We start from the raw sequence: 20,693 nt of genomic DNA, 5'->3' as shown, positions 1-20,693 counted from the left end.
TCTCAGCTAAACTAACAGTTTCAGGCTGAATGAAGACGTGCGCCTGGCATCCTGTGCTGCAGGAGACAGTATGGGCTACAAAGCAGGCTGAAGATGCAGTCCCTCCTCCTGCCCCAGCAGACAACAGGTCTCATGAGATTTGTAGTCCCTTAACCAGGCAGCTGCAGTGGTGTGGTATCCAGCGCTGCATTTGATAGTCCGGCACTATATAGCGTGTAGAAGATGTTGCCCCTCCTCCTCCAACGGCAGACAAACAGTTATCTTGGGACTAATAGTCCCTGTAGCAGGCAGTCTGTTGACTGGGTCCAAACTGGGGTGGCAAAAGAACGATGGATTTAACCCAGATCTTTTGACTGGGGGAGAATGGTTGCATTGTCAGCATTCCGTCCATCATTTGTTTGCGTAAGTCTGTTGACAGTTCGCATAGCTCTTTGTTGATAATTAAAGCTTGGCACAGTGGGGTGCTCTCCAGACCAGGCCGAACATTGTTTTTCGGGTGATAAGTCATAGCTACGATCCTGTGCTTTCCTGTCTCCTCTGATTCCGTACTCTTGCATGTACACGTACTAACTGGGTTGTTACTACTTTGGCCTTTTACCATAGGAGAGCAGAGCCACCGAAAGCATAGTTCCTAGAGACTGCCCATCCCTAAGGGCGATAGCCAGACTAAGTAAATGTATGTATGTGTCTTGTAAAGCGCACTGCTGCCCTGAGGCGTTGTGGCGCTGTAGACCGCTGGGGAACCCGTCCTGGCTATCCCTGTGAGATAGTCCCTACTGGGTATCGCCAAGGGGAAACCAGGCATCCCCGGCGAATGTGGGGGGCCGTTGTAGAGATGAGGCAAGCTAATGCCTAGAGTTGCCGAGTGTGATCCCTGGTTAGAGTAGGCACCGAGGCGAGAATTATCGAGTCCGCTGACCCTGGTCCACGACCCTGCGGCGTTGGGAATTGAACCCTGGTCCCGGGCCGTTCTCTGCTTCCGGGTCTGCCACCTCTAACCAGTGAGCCACACCACTAAGGTGTCAAGCACAGGACATACATGGCTACTAAGAAACACTTTGCTTCGGGGGGCGTTCCCACAACGGGTCCAAGGGTTCCTTTGCTATCAGTCCACTCTCTCAAACTCAGTTGCCTTTTCCAGCACCTTAAGTACTACAGCTGCCTCCAGGCATCCTTCCTGTCATGCTGGTTCTCTCTCTTCCTACAACAAAGGATACAGAGTTGGTATACATACTACCTGTTGAACTTGGCCCTTTTGGCAGGTTCCCCCCTAAAGTATTTGCCTTATGCTCTGACATGGTGGTATTGATTTTAGACCTCTGGGCACTTTAGCACTGTGGCCCAGTGTAGAGTGCCTGCGCTCTCTGAGTGCGTGTGGAGAGATTGGACTGTCCTCCCACAGGAATGCATGAGGGTTATGTGTGTCCATTGTAATTCCTGGTATGAGAGGAGTGCAGGGACGAGTTTAGCATGTGCGAACTCGTGAGAATAAATGCTGCGCAATGGTGTGCACAGATTTATGATGACTAGTGGAGAAATGGCACTTTTAGAATTTGGCTTTTCTGTGTACTGTGAGTCTGCCTGCCTGATGTGAATTGCTGTCTGGCTTGTGATTGAGAGATGCTTGAAGATGTGGGTGGCTCCAGGAGCCAGGATGGGTCTGCCCAGTGGTGGATAGGGAGATCTGCATGTAGATGGGAGGGAGGAGTTGCACCTGGGACCTGAAAAGGACTGTGCCTTACCTCCACAATGCAGGCTCCGCCCACTGTGATGTGTCTGTTGTCCCTTGCCTGTCCTGTGAAAAGAAGGAAGGAGTCATGTACACAAACTGCTCCTGAACCAGTTGTATCTGGTTCTCCCATGCCCTGCAGTATTAGACATAAGTAAATGTATAAATATAGGGGCTGTGACCCCATGTAAATGTTCACTCTTGGTGTGCTGTTCCTGCGGGGTGTGCTGCTGCTGGGGCCCGGGGGGAGGGCTGCCACGAGTGCTTGCCTCCCTGGGCCCTGCCTTGCCCCTGGACCTGGAAGACCTTCTTGGGACTCTTTTCCTCCCTTGTTTCTCCTCCAGGATCTTCAAGACTTTATACAGCCTTTCTGCGCACTGAGGCGCGCTTTGATTTACCTTCCACAGGAGAGGGAGAGCTTGGGGGCTGCGCAGCGCTGAGTTGCAGCCCCTTTGGGAGGGAACCCCCACCTTGGGGATTCCCCATGATGCCTGCAACGGCGGAGTCCCACCCCACATTTATTGTTATCTCGCGGGTGCCAACCCCACTTTTATGCTGCTTATTTTCTTTATTTTAATGCGGGTGCCACCCCGCTTATTTCCTTATTCACTGTGGGTGCCCACCCAGCGGTATTTGCCTCTTAGCGCGTGCCCACCCCGCTTTATATTTTTGAAGAAGAGGCAGCTTACCCCTCATTGTGCCCGGAGTGAAGTTGCTGCCGCGGCTTCCCAGCGGCGGCCGCCCGGAAGACAGGCAAGTCTGGCGGCCTACGCGAGGCTCCCATGAGCTGTGGGGAGCCCCGGCGCCGGACGAGGAATCTACCTGGAGCCCCGTGGGTTCCATATGTACAGCCCCGGTCTGGAGACGGGGGATCGGGTCAAGCTTGGCACCTGGTGAAACGGGGCTCCCATGAATAGAGAGAGCCCTGCAAGAGCCGCAGCATGTTTTCCACGCAGGGGGCGTGAGGCACATTGCCGGTGCCTGCCCTCGCTGCATCCAAAGAGAGGAGCCCCCCGCATAGCCCGGTGAGTGAGGGCTGAGAGAGGGACATGGCCGCATTTCGTTCCCGCTCTACGAGGGAGCAAATCCTGTTTTCAGTGCCAGTGCGAGGCACCAAGTCAGCTTGGCCCCGTCTGTCAGCAGGCCGCACCAACGTTTGGCATAGTTAATCCTAGAGCCTAGGTGGCTCCAACGATAAGGGGGCATAAATATTTTAGAGCCCCTTGCGCTCCACCAAGTGCCCTGTAGTTTAGGGGCCCCTGAGGGCCACAATGCTTGGGGGCATGTTTATTCTTAAAAACCTAGGTGGCTCCAACTACGGGGCATAAATGTTTTTAGAGCCTAGTTGGCTCAAACTTTTGGCTATTTGATTTCAGAGCCCCGTGTGGCTCCAACGAAGGGGCACGTTTGTTTTAAGGGCCACTGAGAGCCCATGCCTCATTTTTAGGTCTCGTAGAGAGACCTTTTGCCATCCATCCACAAAGCTGACTTTTTACGATGAGGATTTTCAACAGTTCACGTGAATCCCAATCACGTGACTTGCTCTCATGCACGAGCCTTCCCCCTGCCAGCAGCCTTTCTCCCTTCACAGCCATCTGTTCCTCTCACCCCGCCCCCCGCCGTCACTTATTCACGGCCGTAGGCCGTCCTAATTGCTTTTTTTTTTTAGCCTGGCTACTTCAAAGGGTCCGGTTTCGGCTACCCCGCCCCCTGCAATGCCGAGAGCTTCACACTCGAGCACAGAAGTATTCGTTCCCGTTCTACAGAATATACAAAACGTAGATCAAACCTGACCAAATGCAAGATGTACCAGTACACCGTACGCATTAGCTTGGATGAGTGACAATTGTCGATGTGGCACACCATTACTTTCTGCTGCAGGTACTTGAGTTTGTTTGACCTACAACCTAGAACGGTAAACAATTATCAGCGTTAGGTTGACTTGTATAGTCCGGTGCTGCCCCCTGCTGCTAGGACTCGGGAACAGGCTGAGTTTGTAGTCCACTTCGAGTTTTCAACTGTGACTGTGCTTATGTCGGCCAGGGCGCTCTGTTTCATTTCCAGCAGCATGTCACCGCGATAAACCACCTCTCCTCCTCGAGCTGGTACAAGCTTGCGGCCTGCAAAGCAGCTGTTGATTCTTCACTTGGCAGAGAATCGATCAAAACATTAATATCCTTGGCTGTTCGGGCAATCAGTGCTGCAAAAAGCTGTGCATACTCTTCCGTTAAATTAGGGGGTTGGTCTTTATTTATCGCTGTCTGAATGTTGGTGAATGAAGCAGGTGGTGCGCACTGCTGTAGCACTCCAATTGCATTACAAAACTGATCTGCAAGCGAGTTCACTGCATCCTGCAGCTGTGTCAGCCGGTCCGCCATGACCCGAGCTTCGCACTGTAATAATATTCACAATCGCAACCCGACTAGTGGCGCTCGCACCTTTCTCATTCCCACTTCAATTCTTTATCTTCCTCTCATTCGCTCTCTTTCCTTCTGTGTTTACATTCTCCAGTTCCCCTCACTGTGCTTGATTGTTTGTGTGCTGTATCTCGCGCTGCCTTATTTTGCGCCCATGTTTCTCTCCCTCTTTCCCTGATTCCTGGGTGTGCCTTCTCTCCTTTCTGTAGCCCATTACTTCTATCATGGTTTTGCTATGAGTTGTGTTACGTTGACAGCGTTTGTTTAGCATCCTCTTCTTGGGATTTGTATTCTTAGCGCTTCCTTGGTCTTGCGCCTTTTCACTAAATTACGGGATGACCGTTGATGGGTTATGAACAGTTGCTTGGGTCATAGAGATTGGATGAATTCCTAGTTTTCTAGTGGTTCATAATGGCTCATGTGAGCTGTGAAATCCATCCAATGGCGTTCCTTATTTTGTAGTGCGCTGTGTGTTTGTCTGGCTGTGCTGAAGACGTTTCCTCTCAGCGGAGTGGGTGGGTGTCCATCACCGGTCTGTATAGATGCATCACTTGGGGGGAATAGTTGTAGTGCAGTGATGTGCACGCGTGATGTGCACGCGTGTGGTGTGCTTGGGGTCACCTGTAACTTTATCAGAAGGCTTTCAAGATGTATGTCGATGTGGTGAGGGGAGAGTGCAGCTGCATTGGCCGTGCTGTGACAACTGGAGGGCTCTGGTGACGTGTGCACAAGAGTGCAGTGGGCCTTACGTGCAAAGCGCTCGATGGTTCTCTGTCTCTCTCTGACTCTCTCTCGCCCACATTCCCATACACACACATTCACTCTCTATCGCACCCGACATCTGTCACGTTGCTCTCTGCCTCTTGCTGTCCCTCTCACCCGTCTCCTTATCCTGTGTCTCTTTCCATCTGCCTGTCACTCCTCTAACAATCACACCATCTCCCTGTCTCTGTGCTCCTTGTCCCCTTCTTCCTCCACCTTCTCCCGCTCTCTCTTTCTTTTTTTTCCGATCACCTCCATTCTCTCTCTACCCGCTGTATTGCCCCTCTTTCCCTCCTCCCCCTCTCACACTCTGTCTCCTCATTTCAACCCACCACCCCACATGGGAGTTTCTCCCTCTTTGCTTTTATTCATCCACATTTTCGTCCGTGCATGTTTCTATCCCCCTTTTCAGTCATTGTCTCTTTCCTTCTCGGTCTGTGTCTCTCTCGGCCTCTCTCCTCCTCTCCATCTGTTCATCTGCCTGGTCGTGTACTCATTCTTGCCATCTCTCTCTCCTGCATGCATCTGTATGTGCACTGCTGTCCCACCCCCTCGCTCCTCCTATCTCTGCACCTCCTCTCTCTGCTCTTCTTCCCCCCTGTGTCTTTGCGTCACTTCAGCACATCTCTCTGCCTGTTTACTGCTTCATCTCTTCATCGCTCTTTCTCTGTCTTTACATGTCTCTGTTTCATGCGCGTGTGTGTGTTTTGTCTCTGTCCTTTTCTTCTCCCTCTGTGTTTGTTGGTCCATTCCCGATTTCCAGTCTGGCTGTTGCTGTCTCTCTTCAGTTACTGTGCCTTCCTTCACCTCACCCATTGGTCTCTCTGTCCCACATATGTCTGTGTTGTCTTGTATGCATTTATGTACCTCGTTCGACTTCCTCTGGGTGTCGCTGTCCTCCTTCTGATAGACCAGCCATCCTTCTCATATATTTCTGTCTTTGAAAATTAATTCCTCTCTAACCCTCTCGCAAACATAACTATGTGTGTCCATCTCTCTCACAAATGTGTGTGTGAAATGCTGCCTGCATTCCGCTCATTTATTTGTGTGTGTGTGTGTGTGTGTGTGCATATCTCTTATGTTGTGGGTATACGCAAAGAAGGGAAGTTCAACCCCGCCGAGACATGGTTCCAACTAAAGTCTTCGTTATTGTTTTAATAACTGCATATTCATTCATGATTTTCTAAAATCTGCATTTGGCTTCCTGAAGAGCAGGTGGGACAAGGTGGGACACAAAGGCATTCTTCTCCATCCTCTCCTGAAAGTTAAACACCCAAAACTAACTAGCTAGGTTTTATGCAGGCCTACGGCAGACAGCTCACTGGGTTGATGTGCTGGCTGTAGAGATCTGTATGTCAGTGTAGATCACGTATAGGACAACTCGGCAACAGGTGTGTGCGCTTGTGTGTAATCCACAGGTTACAGGTTACAAATCCAATGATAGCTCAGTGAATTTGCGCACCTGATGCACTTTGTGTGTTTGTGATAGTAATTATAGCTCATTTAGTTTGGCGCACCTTCTAAAAACATAACATTTGTTTCTTTCTGTACCTGTGCTATTGGCGCTTTTTCACTTTTATATTATCGGATGTATTAATGCTTATTAATAGCTCCATCAACAAATGCTAAATGGACTGCCTTATCAGAATTCGAACATGTAGGCAAAAGGTCATCCACTGATCCCTTCAAGTCATGGAGTTCATTCAGAAGTGAGCGAACCGTTAATGTTCATCTTATAGCGCCTGATATGGTGCACCAACACTAAGGCGCTTATATCACCTTTTTGGTAGGTCTCCCTAACTACTACCACCCTCACCACTGCCACCCTTTCAGTCAAAAGGCCTCTCTATTGCTCTTTTCAAATCCTTACTCTTTTGTTTTCATTGAAGTTTGTTTATTCTTGAGTAGCTTCCCCTTACATGAAACAAAGCATCTATGTATCCAGTAGACTTGTCTATAGCTATGTATTGACCCGTCGGCCTATTTCATGGAAATCCACATGTGAATGTTGAGAAGGATGCAGCTGTGAGAGCTCACTGGGAAGATTCATATTAGCATAACATTCATTTGTCTACAGATTGATTGCTGTGCAGTGGGAATATGAAAACGTAGTGTTCATTGCAGTACATGGTATGCTTTTAATGGAGCGACTGATGAAGAGTGTCAACCCTGCTCCGAAGACTGGTTGTGTGTCGTTTACTTCCTCTTCTTGTGTATCTCCCTCCTGAAGGCTGGCCTCTTTACGTGCGTCTTTCCAATGCTTACTTTTCAGGCAGTCTTTTTTTTTTAGGTTAAGTACTCCATGAGTGCATATACCTTCCTCGCCTCTCCTTCATGTACTTCACTCCGCCTCTCCACTGTGATCCAAGTTGCTCTTATGTGTGTGCTTCTCTCTTAACCAGGGACGTCTTAACAGCATTATAGGCCCCCAGGCAAAGTAGGGCACTGGGCCCTGCCTAAACAACCACACACACAGCAAAATGAGTGCATGGTGCCCTTATGCTCACCAGCCCCCCGGCCAACTGCCCAGAGTGCCCATGCGTTAAGATGGCACTGTCTCCACCCCTTCGGTGTTGTGCTTGTCCTTGTGTGTCTTTTCTATCCCCTACATTGCTTTCTTGCCGGTTTGCTTCTCCCCATTCCACGTTGTGCGCTCTCTTTTGTCCATGTGCGTGTTCACCCACAATCAATGTTGCTCCCTCACTCTATCTATCTATCGCCCTCCCTCCCTCTATCTATCTATCGCCCTCTATCTATCTATCGCCCTCCCTCTATCTATCTATCGCCCTCACTGTACTGCCCTCACCCTACCACTCTACCGCCCTCACTCACTCTACCACCCTCACTCACTCTACCGCCCTCACTCTACCGCCCTCACTCACTCTACCGCCCTCACTCACTCTACCGCCCTAACTCACTCTACCGCCATCACTCACTCTACCGCCCTCACTCTACTGCCCTGACTCACTCTACCGCCCTGACTCACTCTACCGCCCTGACTCACTCTACCGCCCTGACTCACTCTACCACCCTGACTCACTCTACCGCCCTGACTCGCTCTACCACCCTCACTCTACCGCCCTCACTCTACCGCCCTCACTCACTCTACCGCCCTCACTCACTCTACCGCCATTACTCACTCTACCACCCTCACTCACTCTACCACCCTCACTCACTCGACCGCCCTCACTCACTCTACCGCCCTCACTCACTCTACCACTCTACCACCCTCACTCACTCTACCGCCCTCACTCACTCTATCTATCGCCCTCCCTCCCTCTATCTTTCGCCCTCCCTCCCTCCCTCTATCTATCACCCTCCCTCACTCTATCTATCTATCGCCCTCCCTCTATCTATCACCCTCTATCTATCACCCTCCCTCTATCTATCGCCCTCTATCTATCACCCTCCCTCTATCTATCGCTATCTATCTATCTATCTATCTATCTATCTATCTATCTATCTATCTATCTATCTATCTATCTATCTATCGCCCTCACTCTATCGCCCTCCCTCTATCTATCGCCCTCCCTCTATCACCCTCCCTCCCTCTATCTATTGGCCTCCTTCTCTTCCACCCACCTCCTTCTCAAACTCCCTGTTCTCTTCTCTTCTCCTGTGCTGATCTGCTGCTCTCTTCCACCCTGCTTCCTTTCTAACTCCCTGTTCTCTTCTCTTCTCCTGTGCTGATCTGCTGCTCTCTTCCACCCTGCTTCCTTTCTAACTCCCTGTTCTCTTCTCTTCTCCTGTGCTGATCTGCTGTTCTCTTCCAACCGCCTCCTTCTTGAACTCCCTGTTCTCTTCCCTTCTCCTGTGCTGATCTGCTGCTCTCTTCCAACCCGCCTCCTTCTTTCACTCCCTGTTTTCTTCTCCTGCGCTAATCTGCTGTTCTCTTCCTCTCACCTCTTTCTCTAACTCCCTGTTCTCTTCTCTTCTCCTGTGCTGGTCTGCTGCTCTCTTCCACCCGCCTCCTTCTTTAACTCCATGTTCTCTTCTGCTGTGCTGTTATGCTTCTCTCTTCCACCGCCTTCTTCTCTAACTCCCTGTTCACTTCTCTTCTCCCGAGCTGATCTGCTGCTCTCTTCCACCCGCCTTCTTCTCTAGCTCCCTGTTCTCTTCTCTTCTCCTGTGCTGATCTGCTTCTCTCTTCCACCGCCTCCTTCTTTAACTCCCTGTTCTCTTTTGCTGTGCTGCTCTGCTGCTCTCTTCCACGCTGCCTCCTTCTTTAACTCTCTGTTCTCTTCTCCTGTGCTAATCTGCTGCTCTCTTCCACCCGCCTCCTTCTTTAACTCCCTGTTCTCTTTTGCTGTACTGATCTGCTGCTCTCATCCACCCCACCTCCTTGTTTAACTCCCTGCTCTCTTCTCTTCTCTTGTGCTGAACTGCTGTTCTCTTCCACCCGCCTCCTTCTTTAACTCCATGTTCTCTTCTGCTGTGCTGTTATGCTGCTCTCTTCCACCCACTTCCTTCCTTAACTCCATGTTCTCTTCACCTGTGCTGATCTGCAGTTGACTTCCTCCCGCCTCATTCTCTAACTCCCAGGTTCTCTTCTCCTGTGATGATCTTTCTGCTATCTTCCATCCACCTCCTTCTCTAACTCCCTGTTCTCTTCTCCTGTGCTGATCTGCTGATCTCTTCCACCCCACCTCCTTCTTTAACTCCATGTTCTCTTCTCCTACGCTAATCTGCTGTTCTCTTCGATCCGCCTCTTTCTCTAACTCCCTGTTCTCTTCTCCTGCGCCAATCTGCTGCTCTCTTCCACCCCGCCTCCTTCTTTAACTCCATGTTCTCTTCTCCTATGCTAATCTGCTGTTCTCTTCGATCCGCCTCTTTCTCTAACTCCCTGTTCTCTTCTCCTGCGCCGATCTGCTGCTCTCTTCCACCCCGCCTCCTTCTTTAACTCCATGTTCTTTTCTCGTGTGCTGATCTGCTGCTCTCTTCCACCACCTTCTTCTTTAACTCCCTTGTCTCTTTCCTGTGCTGATCTGCTGCTCTCTTCCACCACACCACCTTCTTTAACTCCCTGTTCTCTTCTCTTATCCTGTGCTGATCTGCTGCTCTCTTCCACCCGCCTCCTTCTTTAACTCCCTGTTCTGTTCTCCCATGCTGATCTGCTGCTCTCTTCCACGCCGCCCCCTTCTCCAACTCCCTGTTCTCTTCTCCCGTGCTGATCCGCTGTTCCCTTCCACCGCCTCCTTCTCTAACTCCCTGTTCTCTTCTCCTGTGCTGATGTACTGCTCTCGTCCACATACATCCTTCTGTAACCGCACACACACAAACACACACACACAACCACACACATACAACCACACACATACAACCACACGCATACAACCACACGCATACAACCACACACACAACCACACAAACACACAGACAAACACACACACACAACCACAGACACAACCACACACACAACCCCACACACACAACCACACACACACACACATACAACCACACACACACAACCACACACACAACCGCACACAACTACACACTCAACCACACACTCAACCACAAACACAACCAAACACACACCCAACCACACCCAACCACACCCAACCACACATATACAACCACACATACAACCTCACACACAACCACACACACAACCACACACACAACTACACACACACATCTATCTATCGCCCTCACTTTATCTATCGCCCTCACTCTATCGCCCTCACGTTATCTATCGCCCTCACTCTATCTATCGCCCTCACTCTATCTATCTATCGCCCTCACTCTATTTATCGCCCTCACTCTATCTATCGCCCTCACTCTATCTATCGCCCTCACTCTATCTATCTATCGCCCTCACTCTATCTATCTATCGCCCTCACTCTATCTATCTATCGCCCTCACTCTATCTATCGCCCTCACTCTATCTATCTATCGCCCTCACTCTATCTATGGCACCACCACAGCATCACTCAGGGGCACACCACATCACTATGCGCTACCACAGCATCACTGAATGCCACAACATCACACCACAACATCACTCAGCGCTACCACAGTATCAATCTGTGAAACCATTCAACAACAACTGGTTCAAATATGTTCTCTCAATGTTTCAAGCTTTATTACAAATGTCACAAAAAGATGTTAATATTTCACTTCTGTTCTTGGATTTTCGTCACAATAAAATACACTGAACATAATCTTCACAAAAGTTATTGACAAAAGTTTAAGCTATTGCCATTATAAATTACGATAACTTTTCTTTAAGTATTAATTATTTTAAAAAATTAAAAGCCATTGTTATTTGTAATATCAATACATCTAAGTCACGTAAATACAAAACATGTTGCATTACAAATGCTATAGGCGTCACATTTGCAAAAGATAAAAGTATTGGCATTGTAAATGACAAAGCTATTCATTTTGCTATTTTCAAAACCAACACATAAATAAAAAAATGTGTCATTTACAAGACCAATAGCTCAAACTTTCCTGATGCAGTGTATGCTGGAGTGGTGATTAGTGCTATTTAAAAATACCTAGTTAGTGAGCTCAATTATTTATTCCTGCTTCTAGTTGGTATGTTAATAAAGGGGGTTAGACAAAGGAAGTATAACTTATATGGTCATGGTCCCTAATGTCCTGTCGCTGTGTTTCAAGGTGTCCCCTACACCTCTTCTTCAGGACAACATGGGGGCCAGCCCTTTGTATGCCACTCCTGTAAATGAACCAAAAATTACTTTAAATAAGTACAAAACACACCTAGTGTGTGTGTCTATTAATTATACATACGGTTAACGTTGTACCCGCAGTATCTGTGATAGGGAGAGAAAAATAGTTTGTAGGTTAATACATTTTGCCTGCCCTACAGGGCAGGCCACGTTATTTTCGACAATAGTGAGGTTAGTGCCTATATAATATAAACAAAGCAATAGTGTGTGTTCCTTCTTGTGCTCCTAAAATAAAGAAAATATAATCGCAAACCGTGGATTGCATTCCGTCTGTGTCTGTTCCTGGTGTTCCTGTTCAAAGGATTCTGTTAAAAGCATATCTTCCATGCACTTGTTTTGACTGTACACTTACATTGACTGACATAACATGCAACATATAACATTTATTTTTATTCCCGGTTATTTTGGGAAAGAGACATACTTTTTTGTTAGCAATGATATGCCCCATGGTCCGCCAGGGTGGAGGGGCCAGTAGACTCTGTTGGAAACGACGACAGAGTTTGAACTATCACTCAAAGATACAAAATATCAAAAATAAAAAAAAGATGGGAAAAACTTCAGTCACGAGAAGGCCTACGCATACACCAGAGATGACTACCAGCTCACAGGGAGGAACCCAGGATATAACACGGACACAGATGGTTTAGAAACCAGCTCCAACGATTCGGATAACAGCACAGGGGGACGGAAGAACCCAAGGGGTCGCCCAAACTTCAGAGGTAGAATGCAGAATAGAGGCCATGGAGGATATGGCTGGCCAGCCTACCAACCCCCTTTTCATAACCCACCCTTCTTCTATGGACCTCCACCGTATCCTCAACAACAATACCCTGGGTGAGTGAGGGGACTCAAGAAAATACATTTTCTTTTCTGTTAAGGGAAACCCAAAGTTTGGGGATAACCTGTAATTTTTCTCACTGGCTAGGTTCCCACGATCCACCATATGTGGATTTCTGTACTATACTTTAAAACTTAGGAGGTTGAACCTAGATGTACCCTTCTTCTCCCCCCTTTTTTGGATAAGTTAGTGGAAAGATCAGTCAATCACATGCCTCCATATCTTCCAACAATGACTACCTATTTGACAGGGCAAGGGCATCAAAAGCCATCTGCGCAGGCTTATGACCAGTTCTCATTAAAGAAAGGCCCTGATTGAGTAAGGTCGAGCTATGTTCTGGTGCGGACCTATAAAAAAAGCCCAACAAGACTGCATACATCTGAGAATGGAGTGAAGGGGCAACAGGTAAACTCCCTGATAGGTCTCTCACAAGCTATTCATTATCAAAGTTTAAAACAACCAGCCATTATTGGTTAGTTTTACACCAGATCAAATTCACTGAATTCTTGTGGCCATTATCAAATGATTTTGGATGAGATGACCTTGATTAGAGTTTTGAGTCATCCAGTGTCGAGCCTTGGCCATCAGCTGAAGTGAAGATTTTCTAAGATTGGGACGCAGTAAAGGCACGTTAACTAAAACTTGAACATAGTGACAAGCTGCCGGACGGAAGTCCATGTATTGTTGATTTGGTCTGCTGTGGGCCTGAGTAGACAGGGGATTCACCTTAACCTGTGGTCTTGATAAGTCGTGTGATTGCCCCTTACCCATAGAGTCTTATATGGGCACCTGCGGTGGGCAACACCTAGGGACCAAATCTACATGGTCTGGACCTCTATGATCCCTGCTGGGGGCCACTGATTTTAAACACAAGGATGACCAATAGAAGTAGAGGGCGATTTAGCTAACTCACGACCAAGGATCATGTTTTCACAATTAAAACACAAATTATGACTTTCAGACATCAGAGGGGATGACCGTAGGTGCTATCTGTAGAATCGAAATGGGCAAAGATTGGTTGCAAAAGTTGTCTAAAGTTATCAGAAGATCACACCAATATGAGGGAAATGTAGTCTCTGAAAGTTGCTGGCTATTCATACATGTGGAACTCGCTGGCATAGAAACCTTTCTGATCTTCTTTGGCAGGACACTTGGAGGGCAGTGTCGCATGGCCTCGTTTTCATTTACCATTTAAGAAGGAAGCGTCAGTTGGTTTCCCAGTAAATGTAGAGGCAGGCTGGGAATGTTCGGGGGTTGGTACAGGGACTGCCGGTAATTCTGGAAGAAAAACCCCATACAGTTTTGTTACACCCTCCTTAGTTGGAGAAACAACTAGATTAGATGACTGCCCTGTCCCTAACCCTAACGTTAAGGTAGTTAATTCCATTGGAATCTCACCCGTGTTGGATGCAGATGACACTCAGCTAATTATTTCCCTGTCAGCGAGTTGACCAGCGGTTGTTTCAAATATAGAAACTGTCTAACCGCGGTGGCGGCGTGGATGCACAACAACTGTTTAAAACCTAACTCCTGCTGGGCAGACATACCCATCTTTGGAGTGATCAATGATGTCCAGAAATACTATGTACCCGTCGAACAGTGGTGGTAGAAAACCTTGGGGTACGGATGGATAGCTCTTCATCCTTTGAAACCGAAGTCAAGATTCTAGCAGGGGAACTGTTTTGGCACCCTAAGGAACCTCAAACCAATTATAGGATACTTTTCCTGGCAATCCCGCCAACTGATTGTACAGTGCCTTGTCATTTTGCTCCTGGACTATTGCAAATATCTCTATTTGGGCTCAAAGAAATCTGTTCTGAACCGATTCAGCTCTGCTTCCCAACTTTTGAGCAAGTTCTATTGGCTGCCTATTGGAAAGCTTTCAAAGTTCAAAGCCCTATCCATCTCCCACAAAATCCATGCAAGCAAGGAGAACCCAGCCTAGCTGCCTGGATGCAATTTTACATGCCCTCCAGAACACTACGCTCTGCCAATCTAAACAAGGCCCTCATCCCTCGTCACAGCAGAGTCAGAACTGGAGGTTGCTCCTTCCATGTCTTAGCTCCGACCCGATGGAATATTATGCCTCCTAACCTTTAAAAGAGTCAACATCACTTACTGATTCGGAAACAGTGGAAGACCCGGCTCTTCTCTATCTAGCCTGACGATTTCGCCTCTCTGCGGCTGTGTTTCATTGGATCCATTTATGTCCCTTGCTGATATTGTTCACACCGGACCCTCACCGTCCCCTCAAGGCAGGCAGTCTCCAGGTGTTGCGCTATCTAAGGCTCTGCTCTCTTCTTGGAAAGGGTCAAAGTGGTAACACCCATGCAGTAAGTGCCTCTATCAGCCGCAGGAATAAGATATAGTGCACACCAATACCCAGCCCAGTAAAGGTCTGAAACAGACCCAAAAAGGAGCATGTACCTACATGTTCACCTCCTCTGTTTGTACCTCATTAGTAGCTACCTGTGCACTTCCTCCGTTTGTATGTCCCTGGCGAGCCTCTTTAATGACGCTTGGGATCCTGGTACTGCCAAGCATGGCCGTTTGTCTATCAGATCATTACCTGATGTCTGCAGTGTGCATCGAGTCTCTCCTCTGCTTTAGCTGTGAGTGAACCCTGTGGAGCGAGTACGCAGACGTAAGAGAGTATGGAAGGTGATAAACAGGGAGTAAGGTGACGCTGATTTCAAGAAATGCCCAAAGGTGTAAATGCTGCACACACCTGGAACTGACATCTTATACCACTCTGCCAACGCTCCATCCACCCACAGAGTAGCATGCTGGCACCAAACAGAAGACATTAAGTCAGATGCCATGGTAAGGTAGAAAAAGACAAAAAGCAGACACGTATTGGCAGCAGAGATATCGCAGGTATATTACAGGTTGTGATGGAATCTCTATAATCAATGCTGCAATCTTCTCACAAATGCTTGAACAATCCCTAGGAATGTGGCAAAGATCACTTAACAAACAGAAAAGAAAATACAGGAGTTGGAACTTCAGCTGCTCCAGTCTAAACTGGAAAGTACTGTCAAGAAGAGTGTGAATGGAGCTGCATTTGTTATATACTTCCTGGAGCGTTACCTTTATTATATACTTCCTGAAGAGTTTTGTTTGTGATATGGTTCAAGAAAGGGTTACCGTTGTTATACACTTCCTGAGACTGAAGTGACAGCAGCACATCCTGATCCATCTCTTTTTCCACAATCCCTTCTTGTTTAAATAAAATCTTGCCCATGTTGCATCTTCCTAAAGCTGTACCTCTAGCGAGTGGGCACTCCATGTGTGCTCTTTCTGTACTAAGTTACTCTGTGAACACTGGAAAATCACCTACTTTTCTGTAGTAAGTAAGAGTGACATGTTCAATGAAAGATTTAGTTAAATATCTGTGTATGGTGAAATATCTCTTGGTAACTTTCATAAATGGTACAGAAGAGATATCGTATACAACTAGTTAAATATTGTGTATTCACATTCTCTTACATTTCCATTTAGTGATTTTAAATCTCTTTACATCCAATAGGAAACCAGCCTTGAATGCCCAAAGGATCGTGAATAATGACAGTAATCGTGCAATTCTGAAAAAAGTGGTAAAAAAAATGGGCTCCAATATTCAGGAAAAGATCTGCACAGTCCGAGACTGAGGACCCTGAACATAACCTGGTGGATCCTGGAAGAAGCAGTCAAGAGCATATCAGTGGATGCAAGAGTCTGAGCTGTGCACCTCCACGCAACAGGACTAAGAAATGACCTCTAGAAAATTAAGGCAACAACACTGACAAACCACCTCCTGTATAAACAGGCCTGCACCACCAGCTTTGATCATGTGTTTGGTATGAGGTGGATACAGCATTGCTCTGCTTCCTGTAATGATGGCAGACCACCATTCAGCGTGCTAAGAGTATTATAAACTCTTTCTGGCCAAACCACATGAGCACGAGAAAAGCACAAGGGAGTGGAGCCAGACAACTGAAGGGTAATAGAAAGAGAGGGTCTTTGATCTACAACAGACTGTGCTAATTTGCATCGACCAGAAGGAAGACTAATCTTTACCCGTAAACACACAAAACTATTTTGCAATCTAAAGACATAACAACCTACAAAGAAGCTTTACTTGCCAAGAAAATCATATATGTAGCTGGCAAGTCTTGTATTTTATTGTGAAATCGGAAATCAACCATCCCAAAATACCACACTCACACCGGGAATGTTAGAATAACACAAGTGCTTTATCAACCATGTTAGCTCCTCAGGAAACGCAGTCATGGGATACAGACAATTATAAACCCGACCCAGAGACACGAACCAAGAAAGAAAAATCATACACATGCAGCAAGAGCTTTAGTTTGTCATCGCTACTAAAGAACCATCAGCAGACACACACAGGAGAAGTAACATGCAATTGCAATGAATGTGTGAAGAACTTTAGTCCATTAGCACTCCTAAAAGATAATCAGCGAACACACACAGGGGAAAAATCATACCATTGCAATGAATGTGTGAAGAACTTCAGTCAGTTATTAGACCTCCAAGTACATAAACGAACACACACAGGGGAAAAACCATTCAAGTGCAGTGAATGTGGAAGTAGTTTTAGTGATTCTTCAACACTCAGGAGTCATCAGCGAACACACACAGGAGAAAAGCCATTCCAGTGCAGTGAATGTATAAAGAGATTCAGTCGGTTATCACACCTCAAATCACATCAGCGAACACACACTGGGGAAAAGCCATTCCAGTGCAGTGACTGTATAAAGAGATTCAGACTGTTATCACATCTCCAATCACATCAGCGAACACACACTGGGGAAAAGCCATTCCAGTGCAGTGAATGTATAAAGAGATTCAGTCTGTTATCACATCTCCAATCACATCAGCGAACACACACTGGGGAAAAGCCATTCCAGTGCAGTGAATGTGGAAGTAGTTTTAGTCATTCCTCAACTCTCAGGAGTCATCAGCGAACACACACAGGAGAAAAGCCATTCCAGTGCAGTGAATGTATAAAGAGATTCAGTCTGTTATCACATCTCCAATCACATCAGCGAACACACACTGGGGAAAAGCCATTCCAGTGCAGTGAATGTGGAAGTAGTTTTAGTAATTCCTCAAATCTAAGGAGTCATCAGCAAACACACATGGAGGAAAAACAATTCAAGTGCAGTGAATGTGGAAGTAGTTTTAGTGATTCCTCAACACTCAGGAGTCATCAGCGAACACACACAGGAGAAAAGCCATTCCAGTGCAGTGAATGTATAAAGAGATTCATTCGGTTATCACACCTCAAATCACATCAGCGAACACACACTGGGGAAAAGCCATTCCAGTGCAGTGAATGTATAAAGAGATTCAGACTGTTATCACATCTCCAATCACATCAGCGAACACACACTGGGGAAAAGCCATTCCAGTGCAGTGAATGTATAAAGAGATTCAGTCTGTTATCACATCTCCAATCACATCAGCGAACACACACTGGGGAAAAGCCATTCCAGTGCAGTGAATGTGGAAGTAGTTTTAGTCATTCCTCAAATCTAAGGAGTCATCAGCGAACACACACTGGGGAAAAGCCATTCCAGTGCAATGAATGTGTAAAGAGCTTTAGTCAGTTATCAACTCTCCAATCACATCAGCGAACACACACAGCGGAAAAACCATTCCAGTGCAGTGAATGTGTGAAGAGCTTCAGTCTGTTATCACATCTCCAATCACATCAGCGAACACACACAGGGGAAAAACCATTCCAGTGCAATAAATGTGGAAGTAATTTTAGTCATTCCGCAACCCTCCAGAGCCACCAGCAAACACACACGGGGGAAAAACCCTCACCCCCCAGCCAGGGAGGAACATCAAACAAGACTGCTCTTCAGCACACCCATCCTTATACATAACACACTACAGGGGTTTGCTCCAGGGTCAAACTCGCTTTAGTTTCACGTTAACAGCAACAAGTTCTAAACTGGAGAATTTATATTTAGGAACAAGGGGTTTATACTTCCATTAGTCGCATAATACATTTGAAACCCAATAATTTATAGATCTGTATTAATGATACATATCCAAACACCACCCATGTATGGACATCCAAGAGCCTTTAAAAACCACACTACAGAGGTGTGTACCAGGATTTACTTTAACATTAACATGAACTAAATTATGATACAGCAAGAACAATCATGATGCTATGAAATGTACACAATGATGACTAAATTTAACATGTTAATAAGACATTTATGTTTTTAGACGTAATAAAACAACAAATTTATTTGAATTCATTGTATTTGACTGCTGAGTGTATATAAGGCGATCTTAGATGTGATTTTATTCCCTAAACTATAAAGATAATTTGTGATGTCAGCAAGAAGCCTAGTTTATTTGGTAATAGAGGGGTCAAATCTTGATAGCATGACTGCTTTCAGCAGGGAGTCTGTCGCAGGTGGTATCAGAGGGGACTATTCTCACCAGTGTGCCTTCTCTCAGAGTGAGAAGCGGTTCTTTGCTTGAGATGGTAATTCGTCTCCTTCTTTGTTAATGAAGAGAGAAGTGCTACCTGTAATACTGAAATCTGGGATTCACAGCTGTTTTGGGAACTTAACACCATCATTGCTGCAGTAATTCCCCTCCTGTGCTGACATTTGATTTTCCCCATTATTCATGACAAGCTCAGCTCGTCACGAGCGTACAAGAGGTGTACCTCATGACGAGCTGAGCTCGTCATGAGCATCGAAGGGGTTAATTCAGTCTTTTTTACCCAATCAATACCTGATTTATTTAGGAAAGCTAAAATATGTCTGTATCTTGGCAGTCCTCTTGTTAATAATCCATAAAAATACCACAGGGATTTAAACATGAATTTGGCAAATACAAAATTGTCTTTTTTTTAAGGTTGTTATATAACACTGCTTTATCTAATAATGTCTGATGGGTTTTCTTCGAGCCCTTTCTTCATCGGAAGAAGTTTTCCATCGACAGACTCAATGGGATTTCCGATGAAAGGCTGACAATCTGTCCAACTCTAAACAAGGATGGTGGGTGGGCCGTTGGTTTGGCTGGTGTAACGCTTTCTTGCATTTTTGATAGAGTGCCCTAAATCCAACCCGCCTTTCTTTAGTGATTTTTCAATTTTGAGTTACATTTGAAGAATGTCCCGCTCATTTATAGTTTGACAGGGGTCCACGGTCTGCCAGAGGAACAGGCGTAACAACCTCCACTACCCCGTTGGCGTACCATGCACCATATTTAGCGATCTCCACCAACCTGGCTATCCCTGTGTCTTCATAGGAGCAACAGGAGCTCCTCTAAAAGCACCTAAAGTTTGGTGAGTGGCTGCCATTTTTCACACGGTTGCACAACAAACTTTTTGGTTTTACTCCTAAAGTGAGAGTTTTCTTTTTGTAAAACCAAAAAATCATGTACTTGATACACTGAGAGCTTTCTACAAGGGAGTCTAGGTCAATTCAATTCAAAAAGTCTTTATTTCGATTATTCATCATAAAAGACAGAAAATTAGATACAATAGTGTACAAGAGTCAAAACTCATCTTAAGACTGTCAGTTAAAAAACGATTAAAAATATAAATAGCAAAGATACTTTAAAACCACAGTAAGAATGGATTAAATCTGATATAATCACAAGATTTTTTATATAAGAACTAGAAAGGCAACGCCTATAAAAATACTCAGTCAAGCCAATTAATACAATAATGCATTTAGCTCAAGGAACCCACTCTTTTTTCCCGAATAGCCCAAGCCCAACTCAAGAATTAAGATACCCCAATAACAGTAGTCTCATTACAACCTGTTTTTAATAGCCTTTTAGCGGCCATTGCGAGACAGGTACCCAAGGATCAACATATAGGTTTTGAGCCACGTACTTCGGGGGAGCTGGTAGGTTGGGCAGACATAAAGAAGGTGGTTAATGTCTTCAGTATGCTCGGGACAAAACGGGCACGCAGCACTTGCTCCGGGGGACCATTTACTGGTAAATTTCCTTGTAGGAAGAGTCTCGACTCGGAACTGGTGGTAAAGCTTGCAATATCTAGGTTTAGTTATTAGATCCCAATAGCTTTCCATCGAAGATTCATCTTTAAAATCACAAAAAGCTTTGGTTAAAGATGAACCAGTCAGAGACGAGAACCTCTCAGTTTTAATGAGGTTCCAATATGCAGCTTTAAAGGCAGATTTGGTTGGAAATGACGCAGTTTCAGGGCAGTCCCATAAATCTCTCATCCCCATCCTGCTAAGCAG

General features: G+C 46.2%; 1 protein-coding gene and 1 pseudogene across 1 annotated transcript; one reads left to right on the top strand and one right to left on the bottom strand.

Moving 5' to 3' along the window:
- Positions 1 to 3,534: 3,534 nt before the first annotated feature.
- Positions 3,535 to 4,162, bottom strand: LOC147668754 (mediator of RNA polymerase II transcription subunit 21 pseudogene; annotated as a pseudogene).
- A 12,523-nt stretch (positions 4,163 to 16,685) lies between these two features.
- Positions 16,686 to 18,338, top strand: LOC147668753 (uncharacterized). The gene has a single exon (XM_086948458.1). The coding sequence runs from the start codon at positions 16,686 to 16,688 to the stop codon at positions 18,336 to 18,338; it is 1,653 nt and encodes a 550-aa protein (XP_086804584.1).
- Positions 18,339 to 20,693: the final 2,355 nt, after the last annotated feature.

This window comes from Lissotriton vulgaris, unplaced genomic scaffold (genome assembly GCF_964263255.1).
Source record: "Lissotriton vulgaris unplaced genomic scaffold, aLisVul1.2 SCAFFOLD_484, whole genome shotgun sequence".
In the NCBI taxonomy this organism is placed as follows: Eukaryota; Metazoa; Chordata; class Amphibia; order Caudata; family Salamandridae; genus Lissotriton; species Lissotriton vulgaris.
Note: the sequence above shows the minus strand (reverse complement) of the source record. Positions and strands in the feature narration are given on the sequence as shown.